Source organism: Octodon degus, unplaced genomic scaffold (genome assembly GCF_000260255.1).
Source record: "Octodon degus isolate 3935 unplaced genomic scaffold, OctDeg1.0 scaffold00003, whole genome shotgun sequence".
NCBI classification, from domain to species: domain Eukaryota; kingdom Metazoa; phylum Chordata; class Mammalia; order Rodentia; family Octodontidae; genus Octodon; species Octodon degus.
This window is the reverse complement of record NW_004524579.1, coordinates 28,334,042-28,352,785: the sequence shown is the minus strand read 5'-3', so window position 1 is coordinate 28,352,785 and position 18,744 is coordinate 28,334,042. Positions and strand designations below refer to the sequence as shown.

At 37.4% G+C, this 18,744-nt stretch overlaps 1 protein-coding gene across 1 annotated transcript; it reads left to right on the top strand.

The window, feature by feature from the left end:
* Nucleotides 1–2: 2 nt before the first annotated feature.
* Mex3c (mex-3 RNA binding family member C) lies at nucleotides 3–16,778 on the top strand (the record flags this gene model as incomplete). The annotated part of the gene is made up of 2 exons (XM_004623727.3): nucleotides 3–546; nucleotides 13,753–16,778. Coding segments are annotated over 2 exons (1,770 nt in total), but the record flags the coding sequence as incomplete, so codon positions are not given.
* Nucleotides 16,779–18,744: the final 1,966 nt, after the last annotated feature.

The window sequence follows — 18,744 nt, the reverse complement described above, 5'->3', positions numbered from 1 at the left end:
CCGCCGCCCCGGCGCTCCGGACCGCGGTGGTGGTGGCGGCGCAGGGCCAGGCCCGGCGGGCGGCGGGGCTGTCCCCGGAGGAGCGGCCCGCAGTCCCCGAGACAGCCGAGCTGGAGCTGGAGGAGGACGACGAGGAGGGGGAGGATGCGGAGCTGGACGGAGACCTGCTGGAGGAGGAGGAGCTGGAGGAGGCCGAGGAGGAGGACCGGCCGTCGCTGCTGCTGCTGTCGCCGCCGGCGGCTGCCACCTCCCAGACCCAACCGATCACGGGCGGGCCCCTGGGGTCGGTGCTGCTGCCGGCCGCCAGTTTCGATGCCCGGGAGGCCGCGGCGGCGGCGGCGGCGGGCGTGCTCTACGGCGGGGACGATGCCCAGGGCATGATGGCGGCGATGCTGTCCCACGCCTACGGCCCCGGCGGCGGCGGGGCGGCGGCAGCGGCCCTGAACGGGGAGCAAGCGGCCCTGCTGCGGAGGAAGAGCGTCAACACCACCGAGTGCGTCCCTGTGCCTAGCTCCGAGCACGTCGCCGAGATTGTCGGCCGCCAGGGTGAGTGCGGGGAGCGGGGAAGTCAGCCGGGCACGACGGCCCTGGGCGTGGGTGGGAAGACGAGAAATGAGCGAGAGGCTCTGCGAGCGGACCCGGCGAGTCCCCAGGTCCACTGAAAGGGGTCTGGGAGGAGCCGAGAGTGGACGAGAAGAAGAGGTGAGTCACCTTGCGAAAGCTCACGGTGTTCTGCTCGTTCTGTGTAATAAAAAGTGTTAAGTTTCTCGGGCCACCAACCCGGCGGTGTTCACTTTACTCAGGCTGCGTTCTTGCAACCCCAGGCTGGCATGGCACCAGAAACCTCAGCGAGGTGGTAAAAGGTCGGGTCAGAGGAGTTGCGGGTTCGGTGTGTACAGAAAGAAGCTGCCAATCTGCACAGCCGAGTGTCTTATAAAAGCGCCGGGCTTGCCTTAGAACAGTTTATTCAGACGAGAAATGGACAGAAATGGAGACGTAGAGCTTGCTTATTCGAGAGAAAAAGGGATGTTCGGGTGTTGGTACCACTACCACCCTCGGCTATGGAGAAACTTAGCTTTTAAAGAGTAGCCTAACTCTTACTGTGTTCCTCTTTGTGGATACTTTTTCTTGAAAAGGCACCTGTTTATCTCTAATCTCTTAGCATACTTTAGTGTGTAAGATAAAGAAAAATCGGACAGTAAGGTAAAGAACTTTATGCTTTTAAGCAGTTTTCGGTAAATTCTCTTCACTTGCCAGCACACCCGTACTGCAGACTCCTCCCACATCGTTCAGACAAAGGACCTATGTCTTAGATTCCAGGAGTAGATTAGTGAAAGTGGGGGAAGGGGATGCCCAGAGTACTCTCTATCCTACATTTTTAGAGAAGGTGGTTCTTTTTTTTTTTTTTTTTTAATGTAGCTCGTCCCTTTAGAAAAGACGGTAAATGTTACTCCCTGCCTCTGTTGTTCACTATGGTTTAGCCTGGTTGATGCATGTTTCTTTACTGTTAGGTTGAGAGCATTGTTGGGGTCAAATAAAGAGGAATGATGGCGCTGCTGCCTACATGATCTCATCTTTTCCCAAGTTGTTTGAAGTACACATAAATAAGAGGCTTGTCAAAGTGGTAATTTCACGTGTCAGGTGGCTTATTTCGTATCTCTAGGATTTTAATAGAAAAATCCTTGCTATCTAGATGGGGGCTGTAGCAATTCATACTGCCTGATTAATCAACTTTATATTGTTTTATTTGGCTGTTTGGAATGATATTTATGGTAAGCATCCAAGAGAGAACTTTTTCTCCTACATAAGATGCAAGTTACAACATTCTAGTTTACAGATCTAAAATGAGTTGATCGTTCCTTTAAGAACATCTTATGTGTCAGACTTGTATTTTGCCAGGCACTGAGTTTATAGTGATTTGAGAATGAGATTGATTCAGAAAAGCTTTCTGCCATTTTTTAGAAACCAGATGATCGGCAGAAGAGCACTAAACTAATGTGAAATTAACGGTACTAACAATAGTATGATAGAACGTGACACACAAAAGATTAACAACCCTGGAGAACCTTAGAGAATGGATAGAGATTTAACAGTGGAGACTGAAAATGAAGAAAAACAGCAACCTTTTGAAGAAGATAGGTGTGGAGGAGTATCCTCTAGGTGTAAGGGGCAAGTCATGGTGAATTTTGTTCATACTTAGAATCTGGCTAAGGACAGTGGTGGAAAGGGGCTGGGAAGGCAATTGTTGAGTCCAAAATACAAACGTGATTGCCATTCTGGGATGGCACTTCCTGGGCACAGATTGCTTCTGTGTGCTCATGATGACAGTTCTGGAATAACAAAGAAAAAGAACATTTCTGTTCTTAGTTTCACTATAGGACAAGATAATATATTTTGTCAATTTAGTTTAATACAAACTTTTGTCCTTAATTATATCATTCCCACTAAAGCATTGTGTAATGGTTCCTTAATTTTGTGTACTGTTACCATTTTAAAATCTAAAAGTAAACTAAATTTCAAGTTGTGTTTGTACTATCTGTTGCAAGGTAGTAAATGAGATAAAATCTTAGTTTTCTTTTTAGGGTTGTGCTTGTTGGTCAGTCTGTGTCTGAGAACATGGAGACAAATTGCTGGCTATTCCTTGTGCCCTTAATATTTTCAGAATTGACAGTGCTGTTAAAAGTAATTTCATATTCCTCTATCTTAAGGGCAGAATGGCTTTCTCTTTCCTTGTTTGGAACTAGTGGATCATTGATTCTTTTGCCACCCTCCTCCAACCCTAGCAGCATGGTGATAAAATCCATAAAGTGTTGTTCAGTCTTATGGAGAACTAAGTGACTTCTAATATTCACATACTTTCATAATGCAATAATTTTGGCCATGGGAGAGTACCTGTCCTAAGTGAGTTAAACGGGGCAAATCATTTCATTTTGTTATTTGCATTGGAGGAGCTAAATTTTCATCATTAAGAATTATCTATCCCTGCAATTTTATTCATTACCTGAAGTCATAATTTTCTGTTTGACATCTTTTAATTGGTTTTAGAAATAATTATGTCACAGATGGAGACATTTATGACTTCAGCTCTGAAGCAAGAATAAGACAAGTGAAATTCTGAGTCACATAGGATAGCAAGTAATGCAGAGGACCTCCAGATCTAGTGTCTTTCAAAATAAAACAACCAACCACTGCTAATAATGGAAGTTGTTGCCACATTGAACCTCATATTTTATTCTCCAGTAGTATATGATCTTTGCAAATTTTTAATTGACCCTTTATTTTAAGCTTTGCATCTGTTACGAAATGAACAATGTTTTAAAACTCAGGCACTAAAGATGATTATTGATAAAAGAAGCCACAGAATACTCAAAAATAAATCTTCCAATGAAATTTCAGACCTAATAAAATATGTTGTACGTGTAGTGCAAGACAAATGGTTAACAGCTTTGGTTTAAGTCATTAAATTCTGTTCCATTTTAGGTATCTTTGATATCTGTAAAACTAAAAAGTGAATTAAAATGAACTCTAGACCCATTCTTAATATCACAATAATTAATGAATATTATGCATTCAGTTGTTTAGGGACTTTGCAATCCATAGTTTATTATTACTATTAAAAATAAGTTACAGCTTTTAACTATTTTCATCAGTGATTAATTGATGGTGTGTGTTCTCTAATCGCATAGTCTAGAAAAGTCATCACTAGCTGTTTTTTAATTGTATCCTGTCAAAAAATTTTAAGCTGCTCACATAATCTGGATACTTAGGTATGACTACATATACTAATATACATTTAAAACATATATATTAAAGAATGAGGTAAAAATGAAAATAAAACTTGAGTTTTTTTCCCTCCGGCATTCCTATGCTCTACTTTGGCTATCACTGAGTTAGACCATCTAGGAAAATTTTTCTTACTTATTGAGCTATGTTATCTGCACTGATTTCCAGTAGCAGTGTGTATTGTTCACTTTGAAACAGTTAGTACTTCACATTGTTTTAAGTTTCTTCAGTGTGACAGTTTCTCTCAGTTGCTAGTGTGAAACCACCCATCAGTTCCTTAAACACAACTGAAATAAAGCAGATGTATATCTGATTAGGAGAAAAAGTTTGATGTAGCTGTACATAAATTTCTTATTTAGGAAGAAATACGTTTTGAAAGAATAAATAATTTTAGAATAATGTTAACTTATAATATGTTTTTCTTTGTTGAGGTGGAAGAAGTGTCCTTATCTTTGTTAAGTACTATGGCTTTACCAAGGCCATTAACCCTGATAACCAGCTATAGCCATTTTACAGATGTAGAAACCAAGGCTCTGGAAGATAACTTGGAGCTTAGATTTGGACCAGTTTCAAATCAAAAACAAAATTCTGTTCTACATTGTTTGGTTCCAAATAACTGCCACTTCAGATTCCCACCTTCCAGTGGCTGGGATATATTATAAACTATAAAAGTAGCTATAATAACAGTCTCTATTCAGCATTCTGTTCTGGATAGTTAATATTTTGGGTTAACTTTTTCCCAAATCATCTGAGTTGTGCTGCTGTATTTGTAATGTATAATTTAGATTGTCACTATCTAAATTAGTTTATTTAATAGAATTTTGATGTCTTTACTATATAGAAAAGTTACTGTAATATAGTTCCAATTTGTCTAAAAAGTCAATCATGATTCAGAAAATTAATTTGTGTATATATTAGCTTTAAAAAAACTGCTAGTGGGACTTGGTAGGCTTTAGATTTTTAAATTTAGTTTATAATAGTTTGTATTATCTCTGGGACCAGTGTGAAGCGTTTTTGTAATTGTTTTACAAATGGGTGGGGGAATCTACTGCCTTTTTTTTTTCCTTACCTTACTCAGCTAATGAACCTTTCTGATTCACTAGGGAGGAAATGAGAAATAAAGTGGTAATTTAAGGTTGTACTTTACTTTCTACCTCCTGGTTACCAACAACCTAAAAATGATCCAGGAAATCACATAGTTCTTACTCTGTTAGGAATTTGTACCCAGGAAAATTAGCATTAATTCTAAGATGATTAATTATTGATTTGGTGATTTAATACTTTTGCCTTTAACTGATTGCCAAATAAGGAATGTTTTAGAGTGCATGTTGCTTTGTTTTCCTTGGGTTTTTTTGTGTGTGTGTGTGTGGAATGGGCAGTGTTTTGGGTTTTGTTTTGTTTTGGGGGGTTTTATGGGCTTTGAAGTGGGATCTCTTACTTTTGCTCAGTTCTGGGCTCCAAATAATTCTGCCACCTCAGATTCCCACCTTCCAGTGGCTGGGATATATTATAAACTACAAAAGTAGCTATAATAACAGTCTCTATTCAGTTTTGGCATACTGGAAAGAACTGGCAGTCAGAAGTAGATAATAGTGATGTCTGACTACTGGTGATGTACTCTGTGCTCTTAAACATGTTACTTAAGTTCCCTAGGCTTCAGACTTCTTTTGCAGATGTGCATAATCATGCCTATAATACCCCTACAGACTGTGAGTGGTAAACATGTTACTTTTGTTAAATCTGAAACTACTTTGAAGCTGTTCTACTTTATACTGTTCACCTTTTTTCAGCTTTCATAGATAGCTTCCCACATTTTTCCAATGTAGTAGAGCCAGAACCCATTAGTAATTAGATGTCTAGCACTTTTGCTGTGGTAATAAAGGACCCCAATATCTCAGTGTAAAAACAACCAAGATTTATTTCTTGTTCATGGGCTCTACTCACTTTAATCAGTGATACATGCCTACAGAGCAGCCACCATTTCAAGTATTATAGGTCTCCTGTTGTGCCAGAGGATGAGACTGTTGCATGCACACACTTGTCTTTAAATGTTAGACCCAGAAGTAATACAGTACTCATCACATCTGGCCATACATTAATCAAAGTAAGTAATCTGACTGCACCACTAGAAAAGTACTTTGCAGTCATGTGTGCACAAGGAGAAAAACAGAGAAAGACAGAATGTTAGAAGACTTCCACAATACTATTTTATACCTTACGCAAGGATATCATTATCAAATTTTAAGCAGTGTAGTTTCTACCATTTGAAGTCTGTAGTTTAAACTCAATGAAGGGGGCCTGGCCCTAGCTCTGTCCTTTAAGTGGCTGCTTCCACAAAGCTGTCAGCCTCAGGTTGCTAGAGTTCGAACCTCACAACTCTCCCAACTCTCCCGCTGGCCAAAAGTGCCCTGAAGGCATTCGAGGAACCAAAAAAAAAAAAAAACCCTTAAACTCAATGAAAAGAAAATAATGTTCATAAGATAATAAATAAGTATATTTGCAGTTAAAAAAAATTCTTTAGGAAGTGCCAGACAGACCATGGCTAATCTACATTGAATACCCCCATTGTTTTACTGGTGATTCAATTTTTTTTTAAAATTGAATTGCACCATTAGTGCTTCCCAGACAGCTGAAATATCTTAATTTCTGGATTTATGTTTAAATTCTTTTGTGTGCTACCATTAGTTGCTGTATAAAGATTTGTAAGGATTAAATCTGATATTTAAGATTTTAAATTTTTCTGATGTTAAATTACTAAGCCCAAATTACTAAACTAAATTATAATGCCAGTTCCAGCAGTAGGTGGTTGAGACAGGAGGGTTAAGAACCACTGCAAGTTTAAGACTACCCTGAACTACAGAGTACGACTTTTATCTCAAAGAAAAAAAGTGTGTGTGTGTGTGTGTGTGTGTGTGTGTATGAATCAGCTGTGTGCAGTTGAATGTGCATAGTTTAATGATGTTTGAATACTTCAAAGCTTAATTATATGACTGATTTTGAGAATTTCACGTTACACTACATAAATACGGAATCTCCTTAATACCAGTGTTTGGGATTTATGGACAATTAAAGTATGTATAGTTTGTTGACTTTGTTCAGTAAGGTAGGACTGCTATTCATTGCACATAGAGAAGCCTTATTGACGACAAAGTTGTGTCACAGAAAATAAAACAATGAATAACTGATACTGAAAATAAATTAAGGAAAACTGCAGATGCACTTAACTAAGCATAATTAATTTGGTTGTAAGCATTTCCTGTGCCTTACCTTCTAATATTGCTTTGAGTTTTACCACTTGTTACCTATGACTTGGACAGATCTCTTAACTGTGCTTCAGTTTCCTGTTGTGGAGAAAACTTGTTGCACTTATTTTTTCTAGTTCTTCCCTTATGGTTCCTTGCACCATTCCTCTTCCAGCTTGTGAGGATCAAGTTTGAAAAGATGTCATTAGTTAGTGTAAATTTATTATAAAACTGAAAGTGTAGAGATGACGAATTATATGAGGTAAGATAAGGTTGTGGGGTGTGTTTTGTTTTGCTATATAGAGATATAAGTGAGATGGTTATTTTGTTTCGGTGTTTTGTGAAATAGCATATCACTGTGTTGAATAGATGCCTTGCGTTCTTGGGCTCAACGAGTAGCTGCTTCAACTTCGCAAGCAGCTGGGATTATAGGCATGTGCCTCTGTCCAGCTTATCCAATCCAATAAATTTCTTTTATGATCTAAACGAAATCTAATTAGAACATAGAATTGTACTTTTTAGTAAGTTTTTCCTATTGTATAAATGAAACAATTTAAATTTTTAAAAATTTATATTGTGCCTTCAGCTTTGGAAATGTACTTTTTGACATGCAGATTCCCACTATATAAAATCTATGATACCCTAACAGGAAAAAATTTTAAGAGATTTTCCCCCTTTGATGCTGGAAATCAAACAACCTTATACAACAAGCCTTCTACCACTGAGCTATATCTTCAGCCTGGCAATTCTAAGATTTCTATTAATATCCTCTAAAAAACTTGGACATAATTTTAGCTTCCTAAGTAGGATTTTTTTTTTTTTTTTTTTGAGACAGGGTCTTGCTATGCAGCTCAGGCTGGCCTTGAGCTCACTTTATAACCCTGGTCTTAAACTCTCAAAGATCCTCCTATCTGGCCTAATTAGGAAACTTTGTCTTTCATTTCTAATTTACACCTCTTTCTGATTGTCTTAGGTTTAGTAAAAGGCCAGATGTAAATTTTCTTTTTAAATATATTCATTCCTCTTGTCTAATACAATTAAGTGGAAAAGGTTTAACCTGTATTTTTTTATTGAATTGTTTTATATTATTTTTGTCTTTTGGTGATTCTCCCACCCCCACCCCCACCCAAGACAGGGTCTCACTATGTAGTCCAGGCTGGTCTTGGACTTATGGTGACCCTTCTCCCTAAGCCTCCTGAGTGCTGGGATTACAGGTGTGCACCACCATGTCTGGTGGAAAATGGTTGTTTTTAAGGATAACCCTAATTTGAGGGAATTGTAAGCTTTAGTTTTCTTCATGTGTAAAACAGAGTTCAACTATATGGTCTCCAAAAGCTCTTATATTCTGAATTTTGTTCAAAAGGAGTCCCCAGAATCATGTAGAAATACACCAGTTTTCAAATTGTGAGCTGGATTTATAGCACATCTCCCAGCTTTGTAGAATTTATATATTAACATGTTTTATAACAGTCTAGTTTTATAGGAGGTAGATTCTTGAAATATTTTTAACTTCCTATAGAAAATCAGATCACTTTTTTAAAAATAGCATTTAAGTGTGTCAGGAACTATGCAGATCACATCTATCAGACAACAAGTCTTTGGGAGTATAAACAACTTGCCCAAGGTCTCTAGTTAATGTAGTTGGAGACTGTGGTGTTTGTGTTCCAATAAGTGGTAAAACAAGGCGACAGATCATCAAGAGGGTAGATGATTCAGACACCATTAACAACCAACAACATATGAGAAAATGGTAGATCAGTATCTATTCTGTATTTTATCAGTTGACAGTACTTAAATAGTTGCTGTTTACTTAAGTGAACTGACTGAGAAATTTTTGGCATTACTATCTATAGTGAGTGGTGTGTTCATTTTTCCTCTTGACTTTATTCTCAACCCTTTATTTAAGAAGTTGGTAAATGTTGGGACCTTTGTTTGAAGGATAGTTAGATGTTGCTTAGTTGAAGTCATTAAATGTCCCTGTGAATAGATAATAAAACTAAAATCACATAAATGAGGCTGAAATATAGCCATAGTGATCCTTAAATTAAGAATTTTGATCTTTAAAAAAAGCTATAAGATAATTGGGCCCTAGAAAGTTATTACTACTATAGTTGGTGTTTAGTGACACATTGCAGTCTTAAGTTGTTTGTTATTTACAATAATGCATAAAATCGTGCACGCATTCTGGGAAGTTGAGGCAGAAGGATTGACACTTTCAAGCTGCCTGGACAACTTAACCAAGATGCTGTCTCAAAATAAATTTTAGGGGGCTGGGGAGATAGCTCAGCAGCCTAAGAGCCTGCCTGCCAAGCACAAGGATCTGTGTTTGATCCCTGGTTCTGCATGCCATGGCACCCCAGAACCCCAGTCACACCATGCCAGTCACTGAAACTGGGAGTGTGATACATGCCTGTAATCCCAGCACTGGGAGGCTTGAGAAAGGAGGATCATGAGTCCAAGCTGTGGAGCGAGACCCTATACCAAGTCAATCAATCAATATAATATTTTTTTAAAATATAAGTATTTTATTAAGGGGAGCTAAAGATGTAGGAGGTACAGAAGTGTTGGGTTCAATCCCTAGTACCTCCCAAAAAATATTGTGCATTAAAAAGAATTCTTTTTTGGTGGGGGGGAGTCTTGCCCATTAGCTCAGGTGTTTAAGTGCCTGCTGAAACAAAGCACTCAGGCTCAGGATGCTGTGGTTTCGATCCCCTCATCTTCAAGCCAAACCAGACCTGCCCTGAAGGCATCCTGAGTGCCGCCCCGCCCCCCCAACAGAAAGAACTCTTTTATTTGGATTTAGCTAGGATTTGTCAGATTTTGAAGAGATAGTGTTGAAGTTGAGTTCTTACAAAATAGAAAAAACTTTTTGGATAGTCTAGTTTTCTAAGAAGGAAAAGACCTTAGTTCATATAAAATCATTAGGTATATGACCTCATCAGTAACTGTGATATATCATAAAAATGGGAAATGATGCGTTTTTAGGGGAAAGTAGTGCTTTTAGTGAAAGGACTATAAAATGACAACGTAGGTTTGAGGTCTGACTTAACAGCTGAGGGGTCTTAAGCAATTCAATTAAGCTTTTATCAGCCCATTACAATACAATGCAGAGAGCATTTTCCACCTGTGCCAGTATCTCTGTGGGATCAATTCTAAGAGTCAGATAATAGAGGTGCAAGATAATTTTGAAAAATATTTGTCCTTAATAGAAAATTTTCCTAATGTTCTAAGCAGGATAACTAGGACTGATAGGAGTATGATTCTAGCAGAAGTCTTGTCAAGTTATGGCCCAGCATTCATGTAATTCAATAGTAACAAGACCTCCTTTAGTATAGAATATGACCAGTTGTGCATTTACACTTCTTCCAGATTTTCATAGGCATTCTCTCCATCAGTTACACCTGGCCAGTAGACTCTAACCTCAGTTCTCAGCCCCAAACAAGGAGATTTTGCCTATATAAATGGTTAGAAGCTTTAAAAGATTCATTGTTCTGAACTTCTTTCAAATATGATGTCTTTTTTTTTGAGAGAGACTTGCCCTGTAGTCCAGACTGGCTTCAGACTTGCTGCAGTTCTCTCTCACCCTTCTGAGTGCTGAGATTGCAGACAAACATCACCATGCCCAGCGCATAACACATCTCAGACCCCAGAGGTTACACCACCCCCTCAGTCATTGTGTAATTCATTGTAGATGTAAACTTTTAGAGTAGCAATCTATAATAAAAAGTTTTTATTTTGTACAGTAGTGTAAATTTGACTTGTAGAAATTTTTTGTTAAGACTCCAAACCACCTGCTCTTCAAATCCTTTACCTCAGTTCTTACACTAAGTGATTTTCTTGCAGTTTTGCTTTTGGCTTTTTTTCCTACCTAACTATAGTCTTTTCAAAAGAATGTGGCCTTAAAGTTACATCTCTCACCTTACATTTTTAACTGGTAGATCAGTCTTAAGTTCCCTTTTGCTTAAATTAGCTTTGTGGCCAACAATTAGATTATTGAAAGTATAAAAAAAATGAAGGCAAAATGAGACACACAGGGAGGCTCTGTGAGGAAGAGTAGTACCATTTGTTCTCAGAACATTGGTAATGTGTGACCTAGTTGGCAAAAAAAAAAAAAAAAAGTGCAGGTGAGACATTTAACATTTATTGTCTCGTTTAATCTACACAATAACTTTTCTGTTTTCAGAGGACCTGACTCCTGTTTTTATGTACTGTACCTTAGGAACCAACAGTGAAAAGCAGCCATTTCTTTATAAATTCTAGTTTTTTGGAAGAAAAACAGAATCTTCATTGGTGGTTGGGATCCGAAAGTTGAATAATAGAGTGAAGTTGTTTTGAATATGCTATAATTGAAATTATAGTAATCAACTGCCTTCAGTAAGATTCATTAGCAATATGGGGCCAGAATTTGAAGGTTGTGAAAGCTAGTAGTCAAAAGAAAAAAATAATAAAAAAGAAAAGGTTAGATGGAAAGCAGTGCATACCAGAAAGGCCCAGCATTCTTGTGTAGAAAGCAGTGATCTTTCATTCAGCAAATGTCATGTGGCCAGCCCTTGGAATATAAGGATGTGTCTGCACCATGCTTTGGGAATGCAGAGGAAGGGCTTACCATGAAGCCTAATAGAGGATGACACATCTAACCCAAAATCTGAAGGCTTAGCAGGAGTTAAGCAGAGCTGGGAGTAAAAGAGCAAAACAGAGATTCTAGTTAGGGAAGCAAAGAGGTCTGTGAGGGATACTATAGAGTTTAAGGGAAAAGATTTATATGATCTGAAGAGAAACCAGAGTATATAAGGAGTGAGGACTGGGGTAAGTGCAGAGAGAAGAAGCTAGTCAGAAGCAGTCAGGTACCAGCTTGGGGTAGGGAGCTTCAGCCTTAAGGTGCCATATTGTTTGAACTTTCCCTGTAAGTAAATGGCAGCCAGTAAAGAACTTTCTGCAAAGGAGTAAATGTAATCTCTGCTATACTTAGCACCATCTCACTAAAGAGAAAAATGAATGGAGTAAGGCAAGACTGGAGCCAAGGAAACCTATTTGACTTTATATGGAGGGAGGAACTATTAAAGGTATGTGGGCTAGAAATGATGTGTATGAAATCTTAATTTTTACATCTTGTTAGTTGTGACCCCCTACCAAAAAAAAAAAAAAGATTTAGGAAAAGGACCTGCCCAAATTGTAACTCCTGTCTTCTATAGCATCTAGCTTCTTCTTTTGAAGAACTAAGAAAAGTATGATATATTCATGAGAAGAAATCTATTCTGGCAAACTTCATGTTAAGAACTTTGAAAAATACAATACTAGAGTTTGATGCTTTTGTTGGTTATTTGTCATTCTAGGTTATAGTTCAAAGCTGTCTAATCTTACACAGTTGGTACTGGTAACCAGTGATTACTCAAAAATAAAAGTTGGTGAAAGCTTAGAACTGAGATGTTATGTATATGCATCTTTGATGTTTTAACTTATGTATAGGACCATGGCCTTTTTCTTTAGCTTGGGTTTGCGAGTCAGAGTAGTCCTTCAATAAAACCACATTCAGCACCCATGTTCCACATAGTCTCTAGTATTTGTTTTCTTTTCAGGGGATCATGAACTTCACAGTGAATGTAAAGTCATTCTGTATTGTTTTATTTAAATTGCAAACCCCAAGCTTTCATGGTAGTCTTATCCATATGTAATTCAACATTGGCTTTTTCCCCTTAGTTATTTATCATTATTAAAATTTTCAAAACATTCAACATAATTTTCATAGAAAGTTTTTTGTTCATATTTCACTAGTTCATGTAATAAACTATTTTAGGTAATGTAGTTACTAACATGACTAGTACAGCTAGCTTAAACAGAATGGAAATAAATACAACTGACTGTTGATGAGCCTAGAATTTAGTACGGGGGATAAGAGAGATGATCTTGAGCATCCAGTTTGTCCTTGTCCTCAGTTGAATTTTATGAAGGAAAGAATAATATTAAGTTGTAAGACAGTTAAGTGAAATTCAGATAAGAATTTTTGCCCGATAGTTGTGTGAAAATTGGGGTCTTGAGCTAACAAAAAGATTTTGAAGTTCAATTTAGCTTTGGCTCTCCCATTTGCTATGTGAATTTTGACAAGTTAGACAACTTTTTTAAGTTTCATTTTTATAGTGGTACAGAGTATAGTAACTTAGTTGTTAGAGTTACTGTGTAGGTTAGATTTTTTTTTTTTTTTCCCTTGTGGTACCAGGGTTTGAACTCAGGACCTTGAGCTTGCCAGGCAAGTGCTCCTTCTACGGAGCTATCGCCCCAGTCCAACTGTATAGGTTAAATGAAACAATAAATGTTAAATTTCTCACCTACAAGTTTTTTACCAACAAGGTAGCATGTTGTTAGTGTTCTGAAAATCAAACCCACTGGTGGTACAGTTTACCTGTATAGATTACTCTGTGCATCATTTGCTGTGACTGATAACAAGGTGAAAACTGTGAGCTCAGAGTCTTAGTTGCAACTTCCTAATAAAGGTAGCATTTCTTCCCAGCTAAAGACTACTAGACTAGTATATTTCTACATTTAACAGTATTGGTGGGACAAGGAAGGTTTTATTATTTACTGATGTCTTAGGGCAAAGAAGAAATTCTAAAACTAAAAATAAAATTGCTCATTAGCAGATATTTAATTTGACAAAAGCCTTCTATACTTTGTCTTGAAAAATACCTTTGAAGCAGATATTGATTTTTATAAAATATTTTCCTTCTAACAGGTTGTAAAATTAAAGCACTGAGAGCCAAGACAAACACTTACATCAAGACACCTGTACGTGGTGAAGAACCGATTTTTGTTGTCACTGGACGGAAAGAAGATGTTGCCATGGCCAAAAGAGAAATCCTTTCAGCTGCTGAGCACTTCTCCATGATTCGTGCATCTCGAAACAAAAATGGCCCTGCCCTGGGAGGGTTGTCATGTAGCCCTAATCTGCCTGGTCAAACCACCGTCCAAGTCAGGGTACCCTATCGCGTGGTGGGATTAGTGGTTGGACCCAAAGGAGCAACAATTAAAAGAATTCAACAGCAGACCCACACATACATAGTAACTCCAAGCAGAGATAAGGAGCCTGTTTTTGAAGTGACTGGAATGCCCGAGAATGTTGACCGAGCAAGAGAAGAAATAGAAATGCATATTGCTATGCGTACAGGAAACTACATAGAGCTCAATGAAGAGAATGACTTTCATTACAATGGTACCGATGTGAGCTTTGAAGGTGGCACTCTTGGCTCTGCGTGGCTCTCCTCTAATCCAGTTCCTCCTAGCCGTGCAAGAATGATATCCAATTATCGAAATGATAGTTCCAGTTCTCTAGGAAGTGGCTCCACAGATTCTTTCTTTGGAAGCAATAGGCTGGCTGACTTTAGTCCAACAAGCCCCTTTAGCACAGGAAACTTTTGGTTTGGAGATACATTACCATCTGTGGGCTCCGAAGATCTTGCAGTTGAATCTCCTGCCTTTGACTCTTTACCAACATCTGCTCAAACTATCTGGACTCCATTTGAACCAGTTAACCCACTCTCTGGCTTTGGGAGTGATCCTTCTGGTAACATGAAGACTCAGCGTAGAGGAAGTCAGCCATCTACTCCTCGTCTGTCTCCTACATTTCCTGAGAGCATAGAACACCCACTTGCTCGGAGAGTTAGGAGCGACCCACCTAGCACAGGCAACCACGCTGGCCTTCCAGTATATATCCCTGCATTTTCTAATGGTACCAATAGTTATTCCTCTTCCAACGGTGGATCCACCTCTAGCTCACCTCCAGAATCAAGAAGAAAGCACGACTGTGTGATTTGCTTTGAGAATGAAGTTATTGCTGCCCTAGTTCCATGTGGCCACAACCTCTTCTGCATGGAATGTGCCAACAAGATCTGTGAAAAGAGAACGCCATCATGTCCAGTTTGCCAGACAGCTGTTACTCAGGCAATCCAAATTCACTCTTAATTATATATATATACATAAATACTATATCTCTATATGGACTTATAAAGGCATGGGTATAATGGTACCCCCAGTAAACTTCCTAATGAATTCTTATGACTGTTATCAGGCTTTATTGGGATTAGGCTAAAGATGTTAGTAAACTTATAAAAGGCTGCTATGGTAACACTAAACCTAAGTGGTCTCTTGTTTGTTAGTTTGGTTTGAATTATTAATATTCTCCTGTAGACCCAGAGACATAGCTTGTGTAAGAATTGCTAAAGCTAAAGTTGAATTTGGCTGAGTAAAGATCATAGGTTGTATGATCTATGAGGAAAGTGTATAGTCTGAGATTGCAGACAGTGGGTCCCAAAGCCTAACCACATTAAGAGTTTATGGAGGGTACTTGGCATTACAGATGACTCAGACACTTCCAGTGCTGCCTTCTTTACACTGCCAGTTTTGACAAAACAGGTTTGTTTGTTTTTTATTTTACAACAACTTATGCCTAATTCTGCAGGATCGCAAGTAACTTTTTTTAATTCATTGTGATTACTTACTGGTAATAATAGGGCTGATGGCAGTTTGCTAAATCACTGGTTATAATTTGGGACAGAAACTGCTACATTGACCTTCATCTCGCCCAGTGTGTTCAAGGCTGGTATGATCAGAGGATCAGGAATGCAATTGTCTCAATTGTGAATTCTTACCCATTACCTCCCTTCGTGAATGTGGAAATGGCCACCTGGGTTTTCCCATTTCCTGAAGGGCTTTGGGATGGACCTATATTGGCTGATAATTGAGGATGCAAACATTCCATTCATTAGTCTGATCAAGCTGTTAATTTTTAGACTATAGAACAAAATGTGAAACATTTTATGTTCAATCCATATTTGTCTTGCACATTATAAATATATTTTTATTTTTTAGAAATATAGGGGAAGGGAGGGAGATAATAATGCCCTTGGCATAATTCATGAAAGCAGCTGTGACCTCTAATCAGTTTACTTCATTTCAAAACTGTTTCCAATCATAAGGAAAAATTTCTTTAAAATATACTTGTACATTTCACCTGTGGATGTCTATAATTTCATCCTCAGAATGTTCCCAAATCTGTGTTGGCATTGAAAGGACAAAACATTATATTGGTGGGTTTTTCTACTAATTATTTTTTGAAGCATTATTTTCCCAACACAAAAGAGGTTTTTTTCTCAGTATAATGAAAATTGAAAATCCTATGTGTATTCAATAGTAAATAGACAAATTTTATTTTTTATTTCCACTTGAAGAGTTACATTTCGTATAAAAGTTTACAAATAACGGTTTTTATTTTGATTTTTTCAGTATAAAAAAAATTGCCTTGATGGCATATTATGATGTAATGCTAATTGCTTGTAGGATAGTTAAATGTCAGTATTGAAACCTAATCTTTAGCTGCCGTCTTGTAGATATGAACGAATGTTCACCAAGCATGTATTTTGTATTTTGTTGCATTGTACACTGCAACTAATAAGCCAAGGAATCGACATATATTAGGTGCGTGTACTGTTTCTAAAAACCACAAACTAAGAATGATAAATTATCAATATAGTTTAGTATTTGCTAATTTTACTACACTCTTTTGTTATGTATATGTAGGGAAGTCATAGGGATTATAAATTCAATTTGAGTAAAGTTTAAAACCATATATTTTATGATAAAGGGCCTTTAACTTAAGATGGCCAAAGCACTGATATTATATATTTGCTGTAAAGAGAATTATAAGAGTTTTATTTTTCTGATATTAAAAGTTACTTAATAAAGACTTGTTTCCATTAACTTGAATGTATTCTCCTTGGTGTTTTTCGTATAACCATTAGTAGTTTATCATAGATGGAGAGTGTTATTTAAAAGTAAACCTCCGTTGCCTAATTTTCCTACTCCTCAGTTCATGCCCTTTTCTTGTAGTGACTTATTAATATGTTCCTGGTATTGAATGTGTCACTTACATCCAGTTCACATTTGTTTTGTTTTGTTTTGTTTTGTTTAAGTATTATAGTAAGTTGGAGCTACTTTTAGATTTGGTTACATGTTTGTGCAGTTGACCACAAATAATCACTACTAACCTGGTGTAAATAAAATAGTAGATAACTGTTTTATACACTATATTAATTGAATGCTGAATTTGATTTAGATTTCACTTGATTTATAGCCTTTATGGGATTTTTACCTTCTTAACCACAAAATCTGTAAAACTATTTTCTAATGTGGAGGTGCAAATTTTAAACTTTCAGTTAAAAAGATTTTGTGGTTAACAAAAATATTACTCTATGAAATTGATTTGATGCTGGAGTAAATTGCTGCCCTTTGGTTAAAAGGAATAAAGATATTTCTAAGATAATTTTAAAGAAATTAAACTTATTTAGAGTTATCACACTGCCAGAGTAACTCTTCTTGTTTGAGTTTTTAGACAAAGGTGGGCTGTGCTAAAAAAGACTGGAGTATGGGTTTAGTAGTAAGCAGGCAAAATCATTGCCTTAGCATTATATGCCAGAATTCATTAGTTTTGAGCTTTGCCTCCAGAAGTATGAAAGTTAAATTATTTGAATGTGCTATGGTGTATGATTCCAGTTTAGATTGGATGACCTATAAAATGAAAGTCTTAGTTTACCTAACACAAGGTCAGGATCTTCCAGGACACTGTGAAATAGTCTACTTTGAAGGTTTTCCTTGTCAGTGTTAGTCAAAACTTTGTAACCACTGTTAGCAGAACTGATAAGGACTTACAGTTCTTAGTTTGTACCTGCTTTTCCTTGATTCCACATAAACTATCTTGCTTATAAAACACTGAAGAAGAGAGTCTTCCAGAACTCTGGACTTGTGTTACCAGGAACAGCACATATTTGATAAAATGTAGCATGAACAATTAGGAATCTAGTATACCTGGGGGGGGGGCATTATTATTTTCAGGGTAAATGCTCACCTAAAAACATTTGTTTCAACTAGTTTAGTTATTGTAAAATTATGTAGTGATTTATCAGAAGAATCTCCCAGGCAAAGTAAGATTTTAGGAAAAGTAAAGAAGACTAAAATAACCTGGTAAGGGCCTGAGTTCAATCCCCAGTTCCGCCAAAAAATGAAAAAGAAGACTTAAAATAATTGGATTCAGAAGATAGATACAAAATAAGATTACATTATTAGTAGTTAAATTGTGTTCAATGGATCTGTTAAACCAAAACCAAGCATTAAATCTGTCTGCTACGTACCCACTTCCTCTCCCTTAAATGTCCACTTCTCTCACCCAAAACTAAATACAAGGTTGAAGAGGTTTATAATATATTGTGAACATCTTTTCCATGTCAGTGTACGAAACCTTGGTTTGCAAGAATACTTTGTTCCATTCACAATCCAAACCACTGTGTATCAAAGCAGCAAGAGAACAAGTTGTCCTGTGACATTTGGCATGATGAACTATCCGTATTCCAAGACATTGTTCATTTACCAAGTTAAGAGTTTCTTAGAAATATGCCCATCCTTCAGAACACTCATAGACCAAGTTATTTGCAATCCAAGGTTTGATTATACTTTAGTTTGATGATTTTAGTAGTACTCAAAAGGGAGTCCCATGCTTCAACCATTTACTATTAGTGATTAAGTAAATATGAGCAGTGGAGCACTGATGAAGTATAGGAAAGGACATTGAAAATCCTGATGAGATTCCATTTTAAAGATTAAGAATAGCAGTTTTAAATGGCGTAGTTCCGCACTTCATAGCCCATACTAATTGTTCCTGTTAAGTTGCTTCAGTGGA